The 23,634-nt window shown below is 43.5% G+C and overlaps 1 protein-coding gene across 7 annotated transcripts in view; it reads right to left on the reverse strand.

Annotated features, from left to right (window-relative positions):
• MRTFB (myocardin related transcription factor B) overlaps window positions 1-23,634 on the reverse strand; it is a 215,427-nt gene that overhangs the window by 119,437 nt on the left and 72,356 nt on the right. For 6 of the 7 annotated variants that reach the window (XM_030577426.1, XM_030577425.1, XM_030577429.1 and 3 more), the window contains one exon: window positions 2,781-2,978. In XM_030577426.1, coding sequence (XP_030433286.1) covers window positions 2,781-2,934 — 154 coding nt within the window. In that variant the 5' untranslated portion in view covers window positions 2,935-2,978. Of the gene's footprint in view, window positions 1-2,780; window positions 2,979-14,960; window positions 15,027-23,634 lie in introns of those variants that run through there. The other variant, XM_030577427.1, reaches the window with a different exon arrangement.

The raw sequence follows: 23,634 nt of genomic DNA on the forward strand, positions 1-23,634 counted from the left end.
GGATGGGGGTGGTGTCCTGGAGGGGAGGCGGTTAGGACCGGGGGGGGGGGGTCCTGGGAGGGAGCAGTCAGGGGACAAAGGAGTAGGGGGTGTTGGAGGAGTCAGGGTTCTGACAGGGGCAGTCAGGGGGCAGGATGTGGGAGAGGGTGGATGGGGGCGGGGGATAGGAGGGCTGTGTGAGGAGGGACAGCCTTCCCTATCCAGCCCTCCATACCAGTTTTGAAACTCCAATGTGGCCCTTAGGCCAAAAAGTTTGTCCACCCCTGATCTAGTATAATATCCTGCTTCTGACAGTGGCCAGCAGCAGATGCTTCAGAAGACAATACAAGAAATCCTGCATGAAGCAGATGTGTGATAATCTGCCCCAGTGAAAGTCTAATCTTAACTCTTGATAGTTAGAGATTGACTTTAATCCTGAAGCATGAGGTTTTATATTCCTTCCAAATCTTTTTAGCAATTACTATTATAAATGTGGATTCTTGTTACCAGTAAAAATGTGTAATCCCTCTTTGAATCTTGTTGAATTCTTGGCCTCAATAATATCCTGTGGATCAGAAAAAGAGCTAAGTAGACAGCCACAAGATAATAAAGAGCAGACTGTTCAGAGATATGGGGAGACAAATGAATGTTTGGGGGTGGGAGGCAAGCACATACAGATACAAGAATCTCATTATAATTAAGGTTTCATAAGGCAACTTTTTTCTGTTGGGACAATTTGTTTTTATAGGAATTTTTCAAGGCCTGTTAAACAGATTTCATTATAGCTGGTACCAAGAAAGTGATGGTAACGCTCAAGCTGTATTGCATAGGCTGCTTAAGATGTATAGTTTTGAATAAAGCTCCGTGTTTGTCACAGAGGTCACGGATTCCATGACTTCTGCAGCAGCCCAGCGCAGCTGGCCCAGGAGCTGCCTGAGCAGCTGCAAGGGTAGGCTAGGGCTCCACTGCTCCCCAGCAGCAAGAGTTTGGGTTGGGGGAGGGGGGCTCATGGCTGGGGTTTGGAGTGCAGGACACTGCTTATGTTGGGGGAGCTTCCTGGAAGGGCAACAGGAACTCCCCTCCCTCAGCTGCTAGCTCCACGTGCTGCCTCTGCCCACAGGCACCACCCCCACAGCTCCCATTGGCAGCACATAGAGCTAAGAGCTAGAGGTCGCCACTTCCCAGGAGTCAGGTAAGAAACTTGCCTCAGTCCTGCCAACCCCTCCCTCCCAGCACCAGCAGTGCCTCTCCAGGTGGCACCCTGCCCCCCCGAGCACCTACGGTGTCCCCCTGTGCCCCATCTCCCCAAGCACCTGTGCCCCATCCCGAGCACCCGCAGCACTTCCCCATTGCGGCACCTCCCCAGTCACAACCTTCAGCACCCATGGTTTCCCCCCAGGGCTGTCACTCCCCGAGTTGCCCCCCCCACCCCAAGTTTTAGTCAGGGGTACAGAAAAAGTCATGGATAGATCATGGGCCATGAACTTTTGGTTAATGCCCGTGACCTGCCCATGACTTTTACTAAAAATACCTTTGACTAAAAAGTAGCCTTAGTCTCGCTGCAGATAAATTTATAAAAGGACTTCAGTACAAACCAAGTCCCAGATAGTACGTAGTGAGGATTAACATCTCAAAGTTGTATGTTTCTTTCTGAAGTTTAAGGGATTTTTTTTTAAAACGCTCATCCATCCAAAAGTGATCTAGAGCCAAAAAGTTTCAGACCCCTGAAACAAGAGAACTGAACTGCAGTCACATTAAACTGTTCATGGACTGTTTTAGTTTTGGATCAATAGTATGTTAAAGAGCTGATATATGTTTAAAATCTGCACACTTGTAGACGAGAGAGCAACGCACAGATTTACAACAGGGCAGGGGAAGATTTCTTCCCAGCTGAACATAATCTAACCTAAGTTTGCTATGGAAAAAGGAAGCAGTGGATGTTTCTCACTACCTAACTTTTCCTTGATTAAACCTGTATCCTTCCTCCAAAGTTATGTAACTTACATAACTTAATACAATTTAATATTCCAATTTGGAAACTGAATATTCCCAATAAGTGTTGAAAAACAAATATTTAAGACAAATTTGCTAGGCAGAAAAAGGAGATGAGCAACATATTTGTGAGGTCCAACATGCTTTAAATTAATTATGACTCCATTTCATAGTGAACACTAACGTACATCTTGATTCAAACCTAACTCTTCCTATGCTTATTGTAGCAGTGGAAACACATTTTTACTAAGCCGCCGTGCCAACATAAACAATGAGGAAAGATACTGGAAACATTCCTAAAATGTAAACCTCATTTTCCCTACTACGTTCCTTAAACTAGTCTGTGAAATAATCCTTTTACTTTAAAGTTTAAAAACCTGTAATTTTTCAACAAAAAATAACTATTTGAAATAACTATCTTCAATTGTTTGGTAATGTAACTATGTCCTAGGGGGAGGAAAGATACATTTGATTAACTCATACTTTCTCTTTATATTTGCTGAGGATTATATCTTTCATTCACGTAAACAAAGAGCCACCTTTTATTTGCATTGGCCAACATTTTCAAGACTGGGTATTTAAAGTTAGGCCATTTGCAATGGTAAATGAAGTTGTTCAAGACACATTTCACAACAAATAAAAATAACATTCATACTTTAAATATGGTTGTTGGACACATAAATGGAGAGGATTAACAAATATTTCACTAGAGGAAGTAACTAATTAAAAACATTACTGTCACTTATAAAAATACACATTTCTTTATGACAGAGCAGGGAGGCTCTGCCTCTAACCTGTTTTGTACTCACCATTCTTTCGTTCAGTGAGGGGAGGTAAGTACTGACTAGGCTGCAATGAGAGTTCCTGAAATTCATGAGCAACTGCTTCACTATGAGGACTAGGAGCAAGATTTGTTAATGATCCTGAATCATCCTCAGTGTCTGCTGTCCCTAAGTGGTCCATTGTGTCCAGGCAACTGGCCTCTTAATTACAGCACGTTGATGAATCTGATAAGAAAAAAAGGGAAAAATATAAAGACATCATGCAATTATATACAAATGTTCAGTAGTCAGAACAATTATTTAATGCTTAAGATGCTATGAGGCTTCAAATATTTTATCACAAAAGACAAATCTGAAGATCTCCATCATAAAAGCTTCTTGATACCAAATAAATAAAAACAATGGTGAGAGTTCCATAATACAAAGCTCTAAGACAATGGTTCTCAATTCATAGTCCCTGGACTAGTGATTGTCTGTGGAACACTTGCTGATGGTCTGTGATAGGTGATATGGTGATAGTCTGCCTCCTGATTTCAGCTGCTAAATTTAAAAAAGCTAAAATGTATATAAAATACTTTCCTAACATTACTTTTCCACATGAACAATTTCTGTAGTTGCTACAGGAATGTTTCGCAATTGAAAAGAAGTCCACGCAACGCTCAATATTGAAGTCATGGTCCATACTTTGAAAGAGGTTGAGAATCCCTAGTCTAAGATATCACTTCTTACATACCCTACAGATTTTGTACCTATAAAGATTTACCACGTTGTCAATTATGCTTTGGCTTTTATAAAGGAGATATCCAAAGGATTGGTTAAAAAGTTGTTTAAAGTTTAAAAGTCCCCCCCACTTTTTTTTTCTGGCTGCTTTATGATGTATAAAAAAGCAGAATTTGTTTTCCTGCTTATTTGACTTGGACCATGTCTACATTACAAACTTTGGTCAACGTAAATTACATCAGCGTAACCCGCCAAAGTTTGTAAATTGCTCAGGTGCATGCACACTTTTATCAGCACTGCACATACTCACCAGGAGCGTTTGCGTCAATGCAAAGTGCAGTATACCAGAGTCGGTATCCCAGTGTGCTATCACCTCGCACAACGCCTTTGGGGAAATTTTCACTATGTTGTGGGATAGAAATGACTTGCCATGGGATCTCTGGGAGCCAGGAGTCAGCTTCTCAGCATGAAATATTCTCCATTTTATAATAATAATGCCATTCATATCCCATAATTTTTGTGTCTTTTTTAAAAAGAGACCACAAACCGGAACAGCACTTTTTGCTTTCTGCCATTTCTGATAGAAGCATGCAGCCTGCAGAGCTCTGCACTATTCTCATGAACTTTGCAAATACAGAATGCACAATTTTCCTGTATTTGCAGATGTACAATTACTATAACAGTGGAGGACATGATGATTTCTTCAAGGACTGTTTTCTAAGGTACCAGAGAAAAATAATTCAAGGTTGTTGTTGGCATGTATGGAGCAGCTATAGACCGTGTCACTTCTGGGCCAAAGAAACTAGCACAGACTGGTGGGATTACATCGTAATGCAGGTTTAAGACAACAAGCAGTGGCTGGACAGCTTTCAGATGAAAAAGGCCACATTGCTGGATTTGTGTGCAGAGTGCATCCCAGCTCCCTAGCACAGGGACATCAGAATGAGAGCTGCATTAACAGTGGAGAAATGAGTGCCGAGATCATTCTGGAGTTGGAAAATCCACAGTGGCTACTGTTGACATGCAAACGTGTAGGGCCATTAATTATCTCCTGCTATGCAGGACTGTCATTCTCAGCAATATGCTGGACATAGTGGATGGATTTGCAGCAATGGGATTCCCAAAGTGGGGCTGGGCAATAGACAGCATGCATATCCCTATACTGACACCAGTACACCTTGCCAAAGAGTACATCAACAGAAAGGGCTACTTTTCTATGGCTATGCAAACACTGGTGGATCACTGGGGACGTTTCACTGATATCAGTGTTGGCTGGTCAGGAAAGTGCCTGATTCTCACTTTAAGAATGCAGGACTGTTCAGCAAGCTGCAAGCAGGAACATTCTTTCCCGACTGGTAAATTACCATGGGTGATATTGAAATGCCAGTGGTGATTCTGGTGACCCAGCCCTTGCACCCCGGGCTCATGAAGCCATGCAGTGGCCACCTTGACAATACCAAGGAAAAATTCAACTACATCTCTCCCCCAATATAACGCCACCCAATATAATATGAATTCGGATATAACGCGGTAAAGCAGTGCTCCGGGGGTGGGGGTGGGGGGCTGCGCACTCCAGTGGATCAAATCAAGTTCAATATAAGGCAGTTTCACCTATAACATGGTAAGAATTTTTGGCTCCAGAGGACAGTGTTATATCGAGGTAGACGTGTACCAGAACAGCAGGTGCAGAATGACTGTTGAATGTGCTTTTGGTAGACTGAAGGGAGACTGTGGTGTTTACTCACTAGACTGGATCTTGGTGAAAAAAATATCCCCATAGTTATAGCTGCCTGTTGTGTCCTGAATAATAGCTGTGAGGCAAAAAGGGAAAAACTGCCACCAGGGTAGAGGGAGGAAGTGGATCTGCTGCCTTCTGACTTTCAACAGCCAGACACAAGGGCCCTTTCAAGAACCCAACTTGGCACTAGTGGGTTGAGGGCGGCTTTGAAAGGACACTTTAACAGTCAACCAAAGTAACATTCTGTGCTGGACTGTTCTCTGGGCCTGGAAATTTGGGTGCTGATTTGAGCAGTGTACAAGCTTGCTGCACATTTATAAGTATGGTTTGCTTTGAGTACTGCTATGCATTCTGCAATATTTATTGTGAACTAATAACAATAATCTGATTCTCCAAAAATATAAAATTTTACTGAGTGGGAAAAACAGTGTAGAAAAAAACAGTGCAAAAAATACAGGCAATGTAATACACATTTTTAACATAAATTAACAGAGTGGAACTTTAACATTGGAAAGGGAGTAAATATTTTGGTCCATTTGTATCCACAAATGTAGTCCATTGTGGCTATCCATGCATCAGCTGTGGTCCTCTCAGGTCAGTTGTATGAGAATATGTGATTTTCCCTGCTATCCCTTGCCATGGAGTGATAGGGATAAGGATGTAGCCTGTGATGCCACATTGTATGTTGGGGTGTTTAGGGAACAGCAACCATGGAATTTTCCAGAGACTGCAAAGGTGGAGAGTCTTGGATTTTTGGACCTATAGGTCAACCAAGGTCTGCAGCATTTGCAGAAATCCTGGACGCCCCAGCATCTCGGGCATTGGCACTCTCACCGAAGGACTGTCTGGATATGTGGACTCTCTACTCAGACCCTATGCCACCAGAACTCCCAGCTATCTCCGTGACACCACTGATTTCCTGAGGAAACTACAACGCATTGGTGACCTTCCAGAAAACACCATCCTAGCCACCATGGATGTAGAGACTCTCTACACAAACATCCCACACACAGATGGAATATAAGCTGTCAGGAACAGTACCCCGATGATGCCACAGCACAACTGGTTGCTGAGCTCTGTGCCTTTATCCTCACACACAACTATTTCAAATTCGATGACAATATATATCTCCAGATCAGTGGCACCGCTATGGGCACCCACATAGCCCCACAATATGCCAACATTTCTATGGCTGACTTGGAACAACGCTTCCTCAGCTCCCGTCCACTCACGCCCCTTCTCTATCTATGCTACATTGATGACATCATCATCATCTGGACCCATGGGAAGGAGACTCTGGAAAAATTCCACCATGATTTCAATAGCTGCCACCCCACCATCAACCTCATCATGGACCAATCTACACGGGAGGTCCACTTCCTAGACACCACAGTGCAAATAAGTGAAGGTCACATTAACACCACCCTATATCGAAAACCTACCAACCGCTATGCTTACCCTCATGCCTCCAGCTTCCATCCCGGGCACATCACATGATCCATTGTCTACAGCCAAGCACTGAGGTACAACCGCATCTGCTCTAACCCCTCAGACAGAGACCAACACCTACAAAATCTCCACCAAGCATTCTCAAAACTACAATACCCACACAAGGAAATAAGGAAACAGATCAACAGGGCCAGACGTGTACCCAGAAGCCTCCTACTGCAAGATAAACCCAAGAAAAAATCCAACAGGACTCCACTGGCCATCACATACAGTCCTCAGCTAAAACCCCTCCAACGCATTATCAGGGATCTACAACCCATCCTGGACAATGATCCCACACTTTCACAGGCCTTGGGTGGCAGGCCAGTCCTCCCCCACAAACAACCTGCCAACCTGAAGCATATTCTCACTAGTAACTGCACACTGCACCATAGTAACTCTAACTCAGGAACCAATCCATGGAACAAACCTCGATGCCAACTCTGCCCACATATCTACACCAGCGACACCATCACAGGACCTAACCAGATCAGCCCCACTATCACCGGTTCATTCACCTGCACGTCCACCAATGTAATATACGCCATCATATGCCAGCAATGCCCCTCTGCTATGTACGTCGGCCAAACTGGACAGTCTCTAAGGAAAAGGATAAATGGACACAAATCAGATATTAGAAATGGCAATACACAAAAACCTGTATGAGAACACTTCAACCACCCTGGCCACACAATAGCAGATTGTAAGGTGGCCATCCTGCAGCAAAAAAACTTCCGGACCAGACTTCAAAGAGAAACTGCTGAACTTCAGTTCAGCTGCAAATTTGACACCATCAGCTCAGGATTAAACAAAGACTGTTAATGGCTTGCCAACTACAAAACCAGTTTCTCCTCCCTTGGTTTTCACACCTCAGCTGCTACAAGAGGGCCTCATCCTCCCCGATTGAACTAACCTCATTATCTCTAGCCTGTTTCTTGCTTGCATATATATACCTGCCCCTGGAAATTTCCACTACATGCATCCGACGAAGTGAGTATTTACCCACGAAAGCTCACGCTTCAAAATCTCTATTAGTCTATAAGGTGCCACAGTACTCTTTGCTGCTTTTACAGATCCAGACTAACACAGCTACCCCTCTGATACTTGCAGCATTTGTGTTTGCTGCCTGAGAAGACCCATTGTGTCCTGGTGCATCTCCCTCTCCTTTTCCTGCTGGGTTTCCTGGGCTTTCCTGTCCTCACTTTACTTCTCCATGCTGTTGGTCATACTGGCCATCCAAGCCCTTTGCTCATGGTCCAGTGTATCACTGGCTTGCAGGATCTCAGAGAACACATCCTCCATAGTCCTCTTCCAACCCCTTCTCATCAGGTCAGGCGTTCTGTGGGTGTAGAAGGTGGGCACTTCTCAAGGCTGCCATGCCAAACGCTGCTGATAAAAACAGACACATGTGCAATTGGATTTACAGTCATCACGGAAAGGGGAAATAAACTTCCTTCCCTTATTCCCACAAACACTTTTAATAAGAAATGCTTATTGACACTACAGCTTTGGAGTACCATGCCACAGTGAGTATAGCCTGCCAGGGGCAACGGAGGGAAGGCCGTTCCGTTGGATGAAGCTATGTAACTTTTCAGCCCTTATTCCATGGGTATGAGTATAGCGCAATGGCATTGAATACTGGCACTATTTTCTACAGGTGATGGTGGTTTTAGCTGACACCTTACTCCTGAGGGTCACAAAGACACAGAGAACACAGCTGCTACTGGCATCACTAAGCCACCCAGGCTCATATACTGCCTTCCTGTTTACTGAAACAGTTCCAGTTGAACTCACTGCGAGTGGTGTAAAAAGGGTCCTACTGCGGAGGAAGAAATAAAGCAGCCATCCACAGAAACTTCTGGGAGAGGACTGCAAAGTATCTCCATGAAAGTTTCACCAAGATGTTTCAGAAGAACAAAATGGACATCTCTAAGTACATAAACCAAGTGTTCCGCATGCCCCCTCTGCAACCCAACAGGAGAATGAAAAGCAGATGCCAAAGCTATCTGTTTGTTCTACCTCTATCTCTTCTTGCATGAGTAAAACAATGAAAAGTTGATAACTTTGTCTTGTTAACTTGGGGGTGGGCTGGGCACCATCTTTAAATTCAAACATTGTAAGGAAAAAATGCATGCACACACTTACCTGAGTTTCCTTCCCCTTCATCAGGCCTCATGCATGCTTGCATAGTGGAAATGGCTAGGTGAGGAGTCTAAAATGGGTCCTGCCTCGTTGAATGGCTGGAACCCCATGTGGTGTCTCCCCCTTCTCCTTCCTCACAGTTCACAACCAGAGTCTCTGTCTCCTCAGAGAGATATCCACAGTGGTATGCAGGGTGCTGCATCAAGTACGACATGCAGCTCATTGTAAAAAGTGGCAGGTCTGCAGCTCAGCACCAGATCTATTGGTAGCTCCCTGGCCTTGTGGTATGCCTGGCAAAGTTCCTTCATTTCCCAAGGCGCTGTTGCTGATCCCTGTCATACCCCTCTGCCTGCATCCTCTGTACAATTAAGTCATAGATCTCCATATTTCTATGGCTGGTCCACAGTGGTGCTTGCACAGCCTCTTTTCCTCACAGACCCAGGAGAGCCAATGCTTCCTGCCTACTACAAGCAGGAACACGTCTAGTGTGTGGAGTTGGCATGGTTGGCTGAGCAGCTGTAGACAAGGGAGAGCTCCTAGGTGTGCTCACTAAGGTGGGCATCCGAGGACAAGGAATTTCAAAAACACACAGGGTTTTAAAGGCAGTATGCATGACTTTTGGTCTCTGTGACCCCCAAGCAGTGGAATTGCCACCTGTGACCAGAGCTGTCACTGTCATAAGATTGTGGCATTGTGGGACAGCTACTGGAGGACTGTTGGGGTCAACACAGGTCATAGAGCATCTACACTCTCTGTGACAACCTCAGAAGGTCAAGCATGGCTCTATATTGTTCAAGGAGGTGGTTTTATTGCATCACTGTAACAAGGCACTTACATCAGCTGGAAACAAATTTAAGTGTAGACTCATGCACAAATATGTCATTGCAAGGCAATTTACAACGGTCTAACTTTTTAGTGTAGACGAGGTCTTAGAAACTTGTAAGCATGTCCACTCTGATTCTTCCCTGGATTTGCTGGAGGAATTCTTGGAGGATGGGGAGCAGAGGAGGGCTCAGATGTTTACTGTGAGCTCTTACATCTTTATTGAAGGAGTAGCACAATGAAACTTTTATCAAGACAGCCTTTCAGCCAAGTCTCATTACACAGTGGAGTTAAGTAGGCATTAACAAAAAAAGTTTTAAATAGGTTGACTAAAAATCTCTCTCTCTCAATTGCTCAGCTTTTAGTTTTTTGCTATGTCACAATTTCTTATTCCAGCATAGAATGTTCCAGAAGAGACAATAGAATTTCCAATGTAAAAGAATCTGAATGAAAAAATACCCTCTCATGCTGTTTTACATAATAAATAAGTAAAACAGGACTTTTTCTCTTGCCGGCACATCTTCAGAGGATGCTCCTTATATTTGGAATGATGCTTGGAAAGCTCATGAACTGAAATCTTCCCTCACAAGTACTATTTTGAATAATAGTCAAATGGTAACCACTGTTATTGTCAAAATTCCAAAATCAGTTACCATTATACCCCTGCATTTTCACTCACTCTTAACTTTCTAAAACTGTCACTTTTGGACTCCCTCTCTAAATACATATATTTAAAGTTGAGCAAAATCCCTTTAGCCTTTCTTGAGTTCTGAAAAGGTGAGAAAATACAGACTTATGCCATTTTAATACACTGCTGCTATACTCTTTTCCCCACATAGAACTCAAAACCAGAAGAACGTTGAAACTCAATCTGTGCATAGTTCTCAGTGAGAAGTTCAAATTCAGAAAAAACGGCTGGATAATAATGCTATAGGGCATTAAAAAAAATCACTAGCTTTTTTGAGCATCAGTGCATATTCTCCATCCCCAGCTTCACAGATACATTGTGTAATGCTAGCTGATGATATGAGAGCATGGGAGCCTAAAACTCCTGTGAAAGTTGTAGTGAATCCTATTTAAGTGAGCATACAGACTTAAAATACTTAAAACTGATTCTCCTTTGTAAGCAGCCTATGTTAAATAAAGGTGAGTTAACTTCACTCTGATAGCCTGGATCGTGTGATACTTTTAATTTGGGCAACATCCTCCAAAAAACCTAACTTCTCTTCTTAAGAAAAAAACAGGAGAAATAAATCAATTATTAGAAGTGATATATCATTACACATCCTCAAAACCCTGTATGAGAGTTGGCAAATGAATCCCCAGTAGCTCTCTATTATGGAGAAAACTGGGGGTATGAAAAACAACAAATTCAATAGGCAATTTTAAGGTGCCTACAGCAGCTACTCATTGAACAATATTCTGCAAATGTTAAACTTTCATCTGAAAAATAAATTAGGAGTCCAATCCAACAGAAACATAAGATTCAATCCTGAAAATAAAAATCACCTGGACAGACTACCGTGGCTCTGATAAGCCCCCATGAAGTCAATGGGGCACTCCAGAAGCATAGTAGTCCACCCTAGTTTCTTTTTTGCCGAGAAGCCACAGTATCCAAGCAAACAACAGAAGAAGCAAAGGTTGCATGCAATTCACTGCAACCTCTATTCACGCTGTTCACCTCAATGAAGCATAGCAGACAAGTTCTATTCAACTACATGTGGCATTTTTTAGAATTTTTAATGTATTTTGCATATAATCTATTTTCAACTTTAAAAAAAAAGTGCTAATTTAGCACTGGTGAAAAGCAACCCCGGTGAATGAAGCCCTCTGTTTATCTGCATAGTCAGCCTTCTCATACATGCTGCCAGCATGTATCAACCTTAATCAGTGAACTGATTCTTGTAATGAGGATTATAGTTCATCAGAGAACAACAGCAATTTTTTTCCCTTTCATAACCTTAAATCAAACTGAAATCATTACAGAGCTTCATACTGTAAGAGAAACTCCCGAAGGAAAAGGGGGTGACAAGGAGCTAATGGGACACATGGGCAGGGCCGCTCAGAGGATTCAGAGGGCCTGGGGGGTCTACGGTGGCCGGGGGCCCCCCGCTTCGGCGGTAATTCAGCAGCACGGGGTCCTTCCGCTCCGGGACCTGCCGCTGAAGTGCCCCGAAGGCCCATGGCGGGGGCTCCCCAGCTGCGGAATTACCGCCGAAGACCCAGCACTTTGGCCCCTCGCTGCTGAATTACTGCCGAAGACCCGGCACTTCGGCGGTAATTCAGCAGCGGGGGGGGGGGGGATCCTTCCACCCTGGGGTGGAAGGACACCCCACCACTGAAGACCCGGAGCGGAAGAAGCTTGGGGGGCTCGGGTCCCGTGAGTTTTCTGGGGCCCCCAGAGCGAGTGAAGGACCCCGCTCCAGGGGCCCCGAAAAACTCTCATGGGGGCCACTGCAGCACCCGGGGCCTGAGGCAAATTGCCCCACTTGCCCCCCTCTCTGGGTGGTCCTGCACATGGGAGCAATGAGGAAAGTAGACTCATCAGGAAATGGGAGCTAGTAAGGAAGGCATTGACACAGGAGCTAATTTGGGGAGAGGAGAGCTAAAAGGGGTAAGTAGAAATCCAGGATCTAATGGGGATAAAGGGAACCAGGAACCTCAAAGAGCCATGGTGGAAGAGGATCTAATAGAGGTGATAGGTTGGGGACAGGTATAGAATTTGACTAGCTCCATCTAAGCAGCCAATGGGAATCAAGGAAATGGGGACCTCAACTCACCCTCCTCCTCATACTGAGTTTATGGGGCCCACTCCTACATCATCAACTGACCACCACCATTTGTGTTAACTGACAGACTCAGTAGAGGCATTTAGAACAGCATAGGCTATGGACACAATTACAGGAAGCCCTCTCCCCTGTGCTCTTCTCCCATATTAACTTACTTTTACATGACTGGCAGCTTTTATTCAGACTTATATGAAAACAAAAGAAGGGATGATAAATAACTTTTCAATTTCAGAGTCCGCAGTGCTCCCATGTGAGAGTTAACACTGTGTAAAGGAAGCTCCAACAGTAGCTATCCTCTCTGTAACAAGCTTAAGGTTACTTTGTGAATAAAGTGATAGAAGCTTCAGTTTTTCACAATTTGATTCCCTTGGATCTTCTTCTGTGTGTGTGTGCGCGCGCACTTACATTATAAAAGATTCTGACCAATTAACTTCATTTGAATTAATCACCTAAGTAACTCCTAATGTACTTTCACATCCAATACCTGTCAGTTTTAAACAGGTAGAATGTCTTGTGATTAAGGCATAAGACTTGGAACTGGGAGACTGGGCTCATACACCCAATTCTGTCACAGACATTCTGTGACAGTTTGGGCAAGTCCCTTCATGTCTATGCACCTCAGTTTACCCATCTGTAAAATGAGGTGTGCAATTTATCTCACTGGAAATTATGAGTAACTCATTAGTGCTTGTAAAATGCTAGCTATCTATTCTATATGGACCTTGTTACAGGAGTATCTGAACCCTTTCCTATCCTCATATGGAAAGTACTGCAGAAGTGATAAATATTACACTACTGAAATATTTACATAAATCATAATTTGGTATTCCTTAAGTACTAAGATATCATACTATTGTGATAAGTTTCTTAAACAAAACTATTCCTAATCCAAAAATCCATGAATTTGTTTTCAAACAAACAAAAAACAGAAAAACTTATCCTCGTATGTAACAATGCTATTTGACAATTTATTGATCTAATTTCCCCAGAATAAAATGGGTTAGAGGGTGTGAAGGGGAAGAAGCAGAGAATTAGTACCATCAGCTTTGTTACAACTGAACTGTGGGGAAATGCAAAAATTCATACTGCAATTTCACATCACAACCTGTAAAGAGGAAACATACAAAGGGAATTTTACTTTTATGGAGGAAAATTTCCTAGTGAAAGAAAATAATATGCAGATATCTGCAAGTTCCACCACCTTCAAAAGGTCAAGTGGAGCTCAACTTCTTTGTATGTTGGTACATTTCCCGTCCCCCACAAATGTTTAAAAGCTCAGGAGTATTTGAGATTCTGCTGGTCAAGGGGGACACGGGCCCTTTAAGAAAGAGCTCCCAAAGAGCAGGGAACTGTAGAAGTTCCTGGAAGGAAGCTGTAGATGGTTTCCAAGGGAAGGCTGAAGGCAGGAGAGAAGCAAGACGGGTTTACTGGCTGACCTCCCCAAGCCAGAGAGCCAGGGCCAGAGGAATGAAGGCCAGAGAACAGCAGAGGGAGTTGCCTGCTGATGTCTAAACTGGAGAGCCAAAGCCATGGGCTGGAGAGTGCCAAAGGCAGTGAAGAAACAGGGCTTATCCACTGACATCTCCATGCTGGAGAACTGGACCCATAGGAACAGTGAGAAAGCCTGAGGGATGCTCCCCTGGCAAGGATGATTTCCAAGGAGAGAGGCTATCAGAGTTCCTGTTGGGAAGAATGGGGTTGCACTCCAGCTGGAAGGGTTGAGGTTGCTGTCCTGGCAGAGAGACAGAAAAGGACTGATAAGAATCCTAGGTGTGATGGAAGATGCCACAGTATGGTTTGCTCTTTGTAAATGGACTACAGGATGTGCAAATTTTAAGACTATATACACCTTGGTTATAAATGGATTATTTGGAGGATTTTTATGGACTATTTTGCATGAGGTTTTTGTAATAAACTGGCCCCAAGGAGGACATTATCAAATTAAAAGAGAACGTTGTGGAGTCCTTGGAATATCTGAGAGAGATAACTGAGGCAGGTGCACCAGTCATTCCATGACCTTCCACAGGAAGGCACTCGAGGCAGGGCTTCCCAATGAGAATACAATGAAATCCATCTTCATATTGCTCAACATTCCTAAAGCTTAAGGAAAGTCGAAAAGGGCTAATCCATATAATTTCATGTTCAAAACTATGTGGAAATGGACTGTTTTTCTACTTCAGTGAGTTCATGCTGATATACAGTAAAAGTTTTCTTAATTCTTTTAGGATACTTTACTTTTTATATTTATACATTTACACTAACAAACATCTTTATAAAATACACAAATCCACTAAAAAACATCAAGGGATACCTTGAATGGCTCCACTGTAAAAAATGAAATGTAACTCATCCCACAATACATATCTAACAATAATGGGGCACCAGTAATTAATACTAAAATCTTAGTTCCTAGGCAAAATTTGAGTAAAAGGCTTTTGCATAAAAGAACTAAGTAGGTGTAGGGAGGAAGCAATCCCACTTCCTAACTAAAGGTAGGATGTGAAGTACCTGCACAGTTTGCTTGCTATGGCATGATGTAGCTGCTATGATACTCTGCACCCTCCTGTGCTGATCTGTGCCATTTGTTGTGGATCCACTCGCCATATCCCTGCTACTTCTTCATCCCATCTGCATGTTATGGAGCTCCAGGGAACACAGTAGGTTTCAAAGTCTCCCTCATGTATTTTCCCTGCTTCTTCGAGCATTCTCCTTGCCAGGGTCTGAGGGACTGACCTTAACATAGTTCACACCACTGTGATTAGTTATTTTAAGTAGGACTGTCCATTAATCACAGTTAACTCATTCGATTAACTAAAAAAAATTAATTGTCATTAATAGCACTTCTAATCACACTGTTAAATAATAGAATACCAATTGAAATTTATCAAATATTTTGGATGTTTTTCTACATTTTCAAATATATTGATTTCAATTACAACACAGAATACAAAGTGTACAGCAGTATCTCACTGGTGCTATACTTCAGAACTGAGTTTAGCATTGGTTCAATTTTTCAGTTTTGCATTCTCACATCTGATACTTTTAAACAGAAATCTAATAAACTAATGAATGGAATTTAGACTAGTCCATATTCTCTCATTTGGGTCTACAGGTATAGGGGTTTCCTTAGCACAGGGGTAGGCAACCTTTCAGAAATGGTGTGCTGAGTTTCCATTTATTCACTCTAATTTAAGGTTTCAAGTGCCAGTAATACATTCTAACATTTTTAGATGGTCTCTCTCTAAGTCTATAAAATATAACTAAACTATAGTTGTATGTAACGTAAATAAGGTTTTTAAAAAGTTTAAGAAGCTTCATTTAAAATTACAGTAAAATGCAAAGCCTCCCAGACCAGTGGCCAGGACCTGGCCAGTGTGAGTGCCACTGAAAATCAGCTTGCGTGCCGCCTTCGGCACACGTGCCATAGGTTTCCTACCCCTGCCTTAGCATATGGTACAAGCCATGTCAATCCTCCTTATCTTCCTGATGGAAGAGTGAGTAATAAACTCCAACCAGTTGAAACTCAGAGTTTCATCTCTCCTGACAATTTATTCCTAGGTGACAATAGGGCCCAATCATTCTTACTGCATGCTTCACTACCAGTTAAGCAGAAAAAGTATGCCATAAAAATAATTCAAAATTCTGTTATTTGTTAGTACACCAACCTCATATTTGTACTTATACTAGGACTTAAATATTCTGCAAACAGTTTTGATAATCCCATGTGCATGTTATTTAGAACCTGTATTTTCTGAGGGAAAAAAAAAAAAACAAACTGGAAAAACATGAGAGAGTGCACACAGCATGGGCAGCAGGTATCATAGGCCAGGGGCTGTGCCTCCCCAAACAGCCCTGTGTAGCCCCGCCCATGCCCTGCTCCAGACTCCTTCCTGCTGTTCCTTCATCCTACCCACTCTTTCCTAGCCCAGGCTGGCTGGTGTGAGCCTCCGGGACTCAAGGCGCCAGGTGCAGGTGCTTGGAGCCATGCAGCCCGCCCGGTGCTTGGGTTAGGGGCTCACCCAGAGCTCCGGGCGCTGCGGCCATACCCATCCAAAGCTTTGGGGTTGGGAGGTGGGGGTGCACTGGGCTCCTGTGGAGGAGTGGGGGCAGAAGAGGAGGGCGAGGGGTGGGGCCTTGGGCAGAATGGGAGGAGTCACAGGCTAGCCTCCCCCAACGGCAGGTTCACCAGCCACCCATGGCACACAGTACATGTGGCACTTAGAGTCAAAGTAATGCACTTGGACTGTAGAAACAAAAGAATAGAATTGAATCCCCACTAATTTAGTGAAAAAGCTACTGAAGAAGCCAAATGTAAAAAAAACTTGGAAATAGCAAGGCAGAAAAAAAGAGAGCATTTTATTGCCTCAGATTTACAGAAACTTATCCAACCAGTTTATCATGTCCCACAGAACAAAATGATAAGCAAAAATAAGTGTTTGTTTCCCCTCTGGCATTCAACAAACAAGCAGCTACTTGACAACTGAAGAATGTACTTTATACCAACAAAACCACATTGACCTTGAATCTCAGACAAACAATTTGTAAAAGCACCCTCTTTTGCTTAACAACTTTGCTAATATTTATTGAAGTTGCACAGAAATACTTGCCTGAGAGTTAACATAATTTTGCTGAGCACTATTATTATTTGTATCATAGCTGCAACCCACTGGGATTGAAGCTTCATGGTGCCAGGCCCTATACAAATACACAATAAAAGACAGTGATAGTTTTGTTTTTTAAAAGTATTTTAAAAAGCCACTTCTCACCTCATTACCTTGACCCAGCCAAACATGCTCCTGAAGTGCTAATTAGCATGGCACTGGGACTCATTAAAAGGATTAATTTTGACAAAGAGCAACTCAGTCAAGTGAGTAGTGAGATATCTGTTAAAGAAAATAGGAAAAACCTACAAATGTAATAGTAAAGCAGAGGAGAGGACATAAGTATATAGATGGGGAAAGATGACGATGAAAGAAAAAAAATGGGACATGAGAATGAAATAAATTGACCAGTAATTCTCAAATTCACCTTTTCAAAAGAAAAGGGACCCAAAAGCTTGGAACAGATCATACCAGTCCTTGATTAGCTGTCCAGCCATCAAGATAAATACGTGTATGTCTCTACTCAAAACCTCAGGGCTTGTCTACATCAGAAAGTTGCAGCGCTGGTGAGGGAGTTACAGCGCTGCAACTTTGAAGGTGTACACATCTGCAGGGCACCACCAGCGCTGCAACTCCCTGTTTGCAGCGCTGGCCGTACTCCCGTTTTGTCTCGGGTGTAGAGGATCCAGCGCTGGTGATCCAGCGCTGGTAATCCAATGTAGACAGTTACCAGCGCTTTTCTTGACCTCCGTGGAAGGAGGAAGCCTCTGGTAATCAAGCTGGTTTCCTTTCCCGGTTTGCTCTCTCGGTCCCGGAGCCACCCAGCAAACCGCAGGGAAGGAGACCTGCTTGCTCGGGGTTCCGGGACCGAGAGAGCAAACCGGGAACGCCGCGGTTTGCTCTCTCGGTCCCGGAGCCACCCAGCAAACCGCAGGGAAGGAGACCTGCTTGCTCGGGGTTCCGGGACCGAGAGAGCAAACCGGGAAAGGTCTCGGTCCCGGAACCCCGAGCAAGCAGGTCTCCTTCCCTGCGGTTTGCTGGCTGGCTCCGGGACCGAGAGAGCAAACCGCGGCGAAGCTGGTTTCCTTTCCCGGTTTGCTCTCTCGGTCCCGGAACCCCGAGCAAGCAGGTCTCCTTCCCTGCGGTTTGCTGGCTGGCTCCGGGACCGAGAGAGCAAACCGCGGCGTTCCCGGTTTGCTCTCTCGGTCCCGGAACCCCGAGCAAGCAGGTCTCCTTCCCTGCGGTTTGCTGGCTGGCTCCGGGACCGAGAGAGCAAACCGCGGCGTTCCCGGTTTGCTCTCTCGGTCCCGGAACCCCGAGCAAGCAGGTCTCCTTCCCTGCGGTTTGCTGGCTGGCTCCGGGACCGAGAGAGCAAACCGCGGCGTTCCCGGTTTGCTCTCTCGGTCCCGGAACCCCGAGCAAGCAGGTCTCCTTCCCTGCGGTTTGCTGGCTGGCTCCGGGACCGAGAGAGCAAACCGCGGGGAAGCTGGTTTCCTTTCCCGGTTTGCTCTCTCGTCCCGGAACCCCCCTTGAAGCCGCCCAACAGCGCTGCAGTGTGGCCACATCTAACACCACTTGCAGCGCTGGTTGCTGTAAGTGTGGCCACTCTGCAGCGCTGGCCCTATACAGCTGTACTAATACAGCTGTAACAACCAGCGCTGCAAAATTTTAGATGTAGACATGGCCTCAGTCATTTTCTCATATGCTTTTCACTAGCAACACTGGATTATGTCCACAATAGAACATGTCCACCTGCATCATCTTCTCTTTTTGAAGTATCCAAACCATCCCTTGTCAAATTAGGAGTGGGCCTTAGGAAAAAATTCAGATGTTATATAATTTCTCAAAACCTGTACTGATAAGTGAGGCAAAGTAAAAATATTACTTATGACAGACTTGGTGGGTGTATCATTTAGAAAGCTTTTCTCTTTGTATTCCTATGACTCATCTCTCTCTCTTAGGATTTTGTTTTTTCGCTGCTGTTCATTTTCTCTAGATTGCAGTCAAAATGTTCTTCCACTCCTTCCTAATTCGCCCACAAATCATCCATTACTACTACAATGGTTCTAGAACCATAAAAGAAGATGCAAACCTAGTATTTAACTGTGACACTCAGAGGCCCGGTCTGCACTAGAATTTTAAATCTGTAAAACTACACCTCTCTCAACGTTTTTCTTCACAAACAGTGCTCCAGCTGTGCTGCTGTAGTGCTTTAGTGAAGATGTTCCTATACCAACGGGAGAGCTTCTCCCACTGGCGTAGTTAATCCACCTCCCTAAGAACAGGGCCAGCTCTACTGTTTAAGCCACCCCAAGCAGCGCGCTGAATTGGCGCCGCGGACAGGGAGTGGAGGTGCAGTCCATGTGCTGTTAGGGTGGCACGCGTGTTTCCGCGGTGGCGGCAATTCGGCGGCAGCTTCCGTCTTCAGCCGGAAGACAGAAGCCGCGCCGCCAAGGACACCTGAATATAGAAGTTGTCGCCGAATTGCCGCAGTCGCGGAAACGCACGTCGCCCTAATGGCGCACGGACTGCCCCCGCTGTCCGCGGTGGCAATTTGGGAGCAAAACCACAGGGACTGCCTCCCCTTGCAGATTGCCGCCCCAAGTACCTGCTTGGGATGCTGTTGCCTGGAGCTGGCCTCGCCTAAGAAGCAGTAGCTATGTCAATGGGAGAAGCTCTCCCATCGACATAGTGCTGTCTATATGGGGGGTTAGGTTGGTGTAACTACATTGCTCAGAGTTATGGATTTTTCACATCCCTGAGCAATGCAATTATATCAGTATCAGTCTCTAATGTATACCTGGCCTCTCGGGGCAATGGATTACCTACGCTGACAGGAGAATTGCTCCCACTAGCATAGATAGTGTCTACTCTGAAGTATTACAATGTTGCTACCACAGACGTGCAGCTGCACTGCTGTAGTGTTTGAAGTATAGACAAAGTACATTTCCAAGACCTGAAGATGCTCGAAAGCTTGTCTCTCTTATCAACAGAAGTTGATCCAATAAAAGATATTGCCTCAACCCCCATGTCTCTAAGTAGCAAAATACATGAGACTGCCCCTACCCCCAAAGAGCAGAGAGAGGCCTTTAGCTCAGCTGTCCACACATTCCATTCTGTTTCCCCAGCCTCAAATTTAATTCTTTGAGAAAGCACACTTTAAATCTTATCCAAAGGTGAAGAAGAATGGTTATGCTAAAAGTTAGAAAAGGGACGAGACTAAAAATAACTTCTCAAATTAGCCTATGACCTTATCAAAATTTTTGTAAGCATTAGGTTCACCTACTGATTAAACACTATTGACAAAAATCTGAAGTTTCAGATAAAGCTTTTTTCAGATGCATCTTTACAAAAAACAAGCAACAGAACACATAAGAAAAATTAAGTACACCTATCAAGACAGACTTTTTATCTATCATTCACTGCTGTTTTGCCTATAAAAGATTAAATCACTTCTATGTTTTTCAGAATGTACATTTTAACTTTCAGAGGCAACACAGAGGATACATCATATTATTTTATCACCAATCAAGAATTATGATCACCACAGATTACTTCACCATAGTCTTAAATTCCCCAGGGCATCCTCTAACTCTCAGCTTTAAGTCACTTTTCATGCTTAAATCATAAGTCATGCCTTTTAAAAGATTCTTAATCTGTTCATCTCTTTTCTCAATACTCAAAAAATAAGGTTAGAACAAACGTATGGATATATTTTTCAAATAAGAGGCACAATCAATATTAACCAGAGCTGAGCACTGACCGCCTCATTCTTAATTTTAAAAACTGGTTCCAAATAGTTACTAACACAATGGACAACTACTACGAAAGTAAAAACCAGAGCTTTATTGCAAGTACACTAATCCAGCCCTTTAGTATAAATAAAGAATGGTTCACTGTATATACAGCAGCAGTTGGAATAACAAATGTTAGACTTTATTTCAAAAAAACTTCATGCTATACTTTATAACAATACACACATTGTGAAAACTATAAAAAACAAAAAAGTTTAACAGAATATATTTTTATAAATAAAAAAGGTAACACATTTGCTTCCTCTTTTGCTTTATTTGAAATCTCTTGCATTCTGAAGAATTACTTAATATTTATCATCTGCATTCACATGTTTACTGTTATCTAACTGCTAACTTTCATCTGCTTAAACATAAAAGTATATAAATATCCCATAACTTTCTACTATTCAATACTGAAATATTGATATGTGGGAAATATACATTTTTGACATTTCTGGGCTGTCTTATAATATTTCTACATGACTAATTCAGATAATGAGGAGTTTGTCTTAAATGAGATTTATTATATTAATATGACAGCTTGCACTGAGTTGTAACTTCATTGACTGTCTTTGTCGGGTTCTGTTTTTGTTTTTTCGAGACATCTGAAATTTTGCCAAGCTGCATAAAATGTTATTCTGTGTTTAAAACGTTTCTGTATATAAAATATTGAAATACACACTAATAAAACTTAAAGCATGTGGCATTTAAGACAATAAACTGGTAGACTTTATTCAGCCTCTCAACAAAATAGGGATTTCCTGGTGTTTTTCCATATAACCAGACAAAACAGACAGAGTAGTAAAATGGAGACTAGAACAAACAGCACATACAGAATCCAAAATCATTATGCATGTTTCTGTTTTTAACTTCTAGCAGCAAAATTATTTTCCTGTTAATCCATTTTGGAATTTCACCAAAAGCTTATTAGTAATATTTGGTTTTCATCTATCTGACAACGGTACAGCAATAATGCCTTAGAACAGGGGTTCTCAAACTGGAGGCTGGGAGGTTATTACCTGGGGGGTCACAAGCTGTTAGCCTCCACTTCAAACCCCGCTTTGCCTCCAGCATTTATAATGGTGTTAAATAAATAAAGTGATTTAAATGTATCGGGGAGGCGGGGTCTCACTCAGAGTCTTGCTATGTGAAAGGGGTCACCAGTACAAAATTTTGAGAACCACTGCCTTGGACGAATGCCCTAAAAGAACTGATGTACTGTATAGCAAGCTTACGTAAGTGTTCTCACAGACTGAAGATGGGTGCAATAGCTATTAAATGCCAATGACAAGGACTTATTTTATTTTTAAACATGGACATTTTATCTTCAAAAGAGAAATGCACATTTCCTAGGCAACATATTAAAAATGGGGAAAAAGCATACATCCTGCAAACTTGATATACTAAAATGTTTATATGTGCACTGCAGAACTTTTAGGGCAATGCAGAATTGCCAGTTAGCACGCATCAAGCTAGTTTGCTGTAGATTCACACTTCGGCTTACCAAAAAGAGTCTCTAGGGAGAAAAGCCGCTCTTAGTCAATGGCATTTTTTTCCTCCAATTTTCAACAGTATTTGTGGACAGTTTATATATTGATAAAACTTTTATTTACACTTTATAGTTATAGATGTAACAGATACATTGCCTAAATACTTGCTGGCCAAATGTGGCAAAAAATGGTTTATGTAAATAATTATTTTAATTATGTTAGATTAAAATTTCATCCGGATTCATGAAAAAGTCAGCTCTCTCTTCTTAGTCTGCATATAACTTGAACATTATCTAAATGCACTCTCTTTTCTCCCATGAAATACATTAAAAGATCTATCCTCACATTGCTACCTCCTCCACATCTCACTGAGTGAGGAATATTTACTGAACTGGAAGTGGGATAGACAGCCCAGAAAGAAGGGGAAGAGGGATAGTTCATGCTTGAGAATGCAGGGCTTGGCCGTATCTCCTCCATGGACTGTCTACCTTTCATTGGCCAGGAGGGAGAGAGCTGGGAGCTGACTGGCCCCGCACTACCTCTCCCCCCTGCATTAATTTAAATCTCCTCCCAGACTTTTGGGGCCTCTTTTCCCCTTTAGCTGCCCCACCATTCCTCCTCCCCTGTAGTTGCAGTAGAGGAGTGTGTTTTGAGGATACTATGGATCTGTCATCTGTTTTGGAATTGGGAAGAAATTTTTCCTGTTGGGTCAAATTGGCAGAGGCCCCGTGGGTTTTTTCACCTTCCTTAAAGCATCATGGAAGCACATTTGGGTTACAAGAGGTAGAACTTGGAAATTTAATATTAGACATTTTAAAGAATGTTTACTTCATCACAACTTGTTCCCAGTGTGGATATAGGCCAGAGGTGGGCAAACTTTTTGGCCTGAGGGCCACACTGGGGTTGCAAAACTGTATGAAGAGCTGGGTAAGGAAGGCTGTGCCTTCCCAAACAGCCTAGCACCCCACGCCAACCATCCCTGGGACCCCATCCCGTATCCAACCCCCCTGCTCTCAGTCCCCCAACTGCTCTGACCCCTATCCACACCCTGCCCCTTGACAGGCCCCCCCCAATACCCCACATCTATCCAACCCCCCCATTTCCCATCCCCTGACTCCTATCCACACCCCCGCCCCCTGACAGGCCCCCCAGGACTCCCACGCTTATCCAACCCTCCCATTCCCCATCCCCTGACCTCCTCCCAGAACCTCCACCCCATCCAACCACCTCTTGCTTCCTGTCCCCTGACTGCCCCCCAGGACCTCCCACCCCTTATCCAACACTCCAGCCCCCTTAC

Source organism: Gopherus evgoodei, chromosome 10 (genome assembly GCF_007399415.2).
Source record: "Gopherus evgoodei ecotype Sinaloan lineage chromosome 10, rGopEvg1_v1.p, whole genome shotgun sequence".
Classification (NCBI taxonomy): domain Eukaryota; kingdom Metazoa; phylum Chordata; order Testudines; family Testudinidae; genus Gopherus; species Gopherus evgoodei.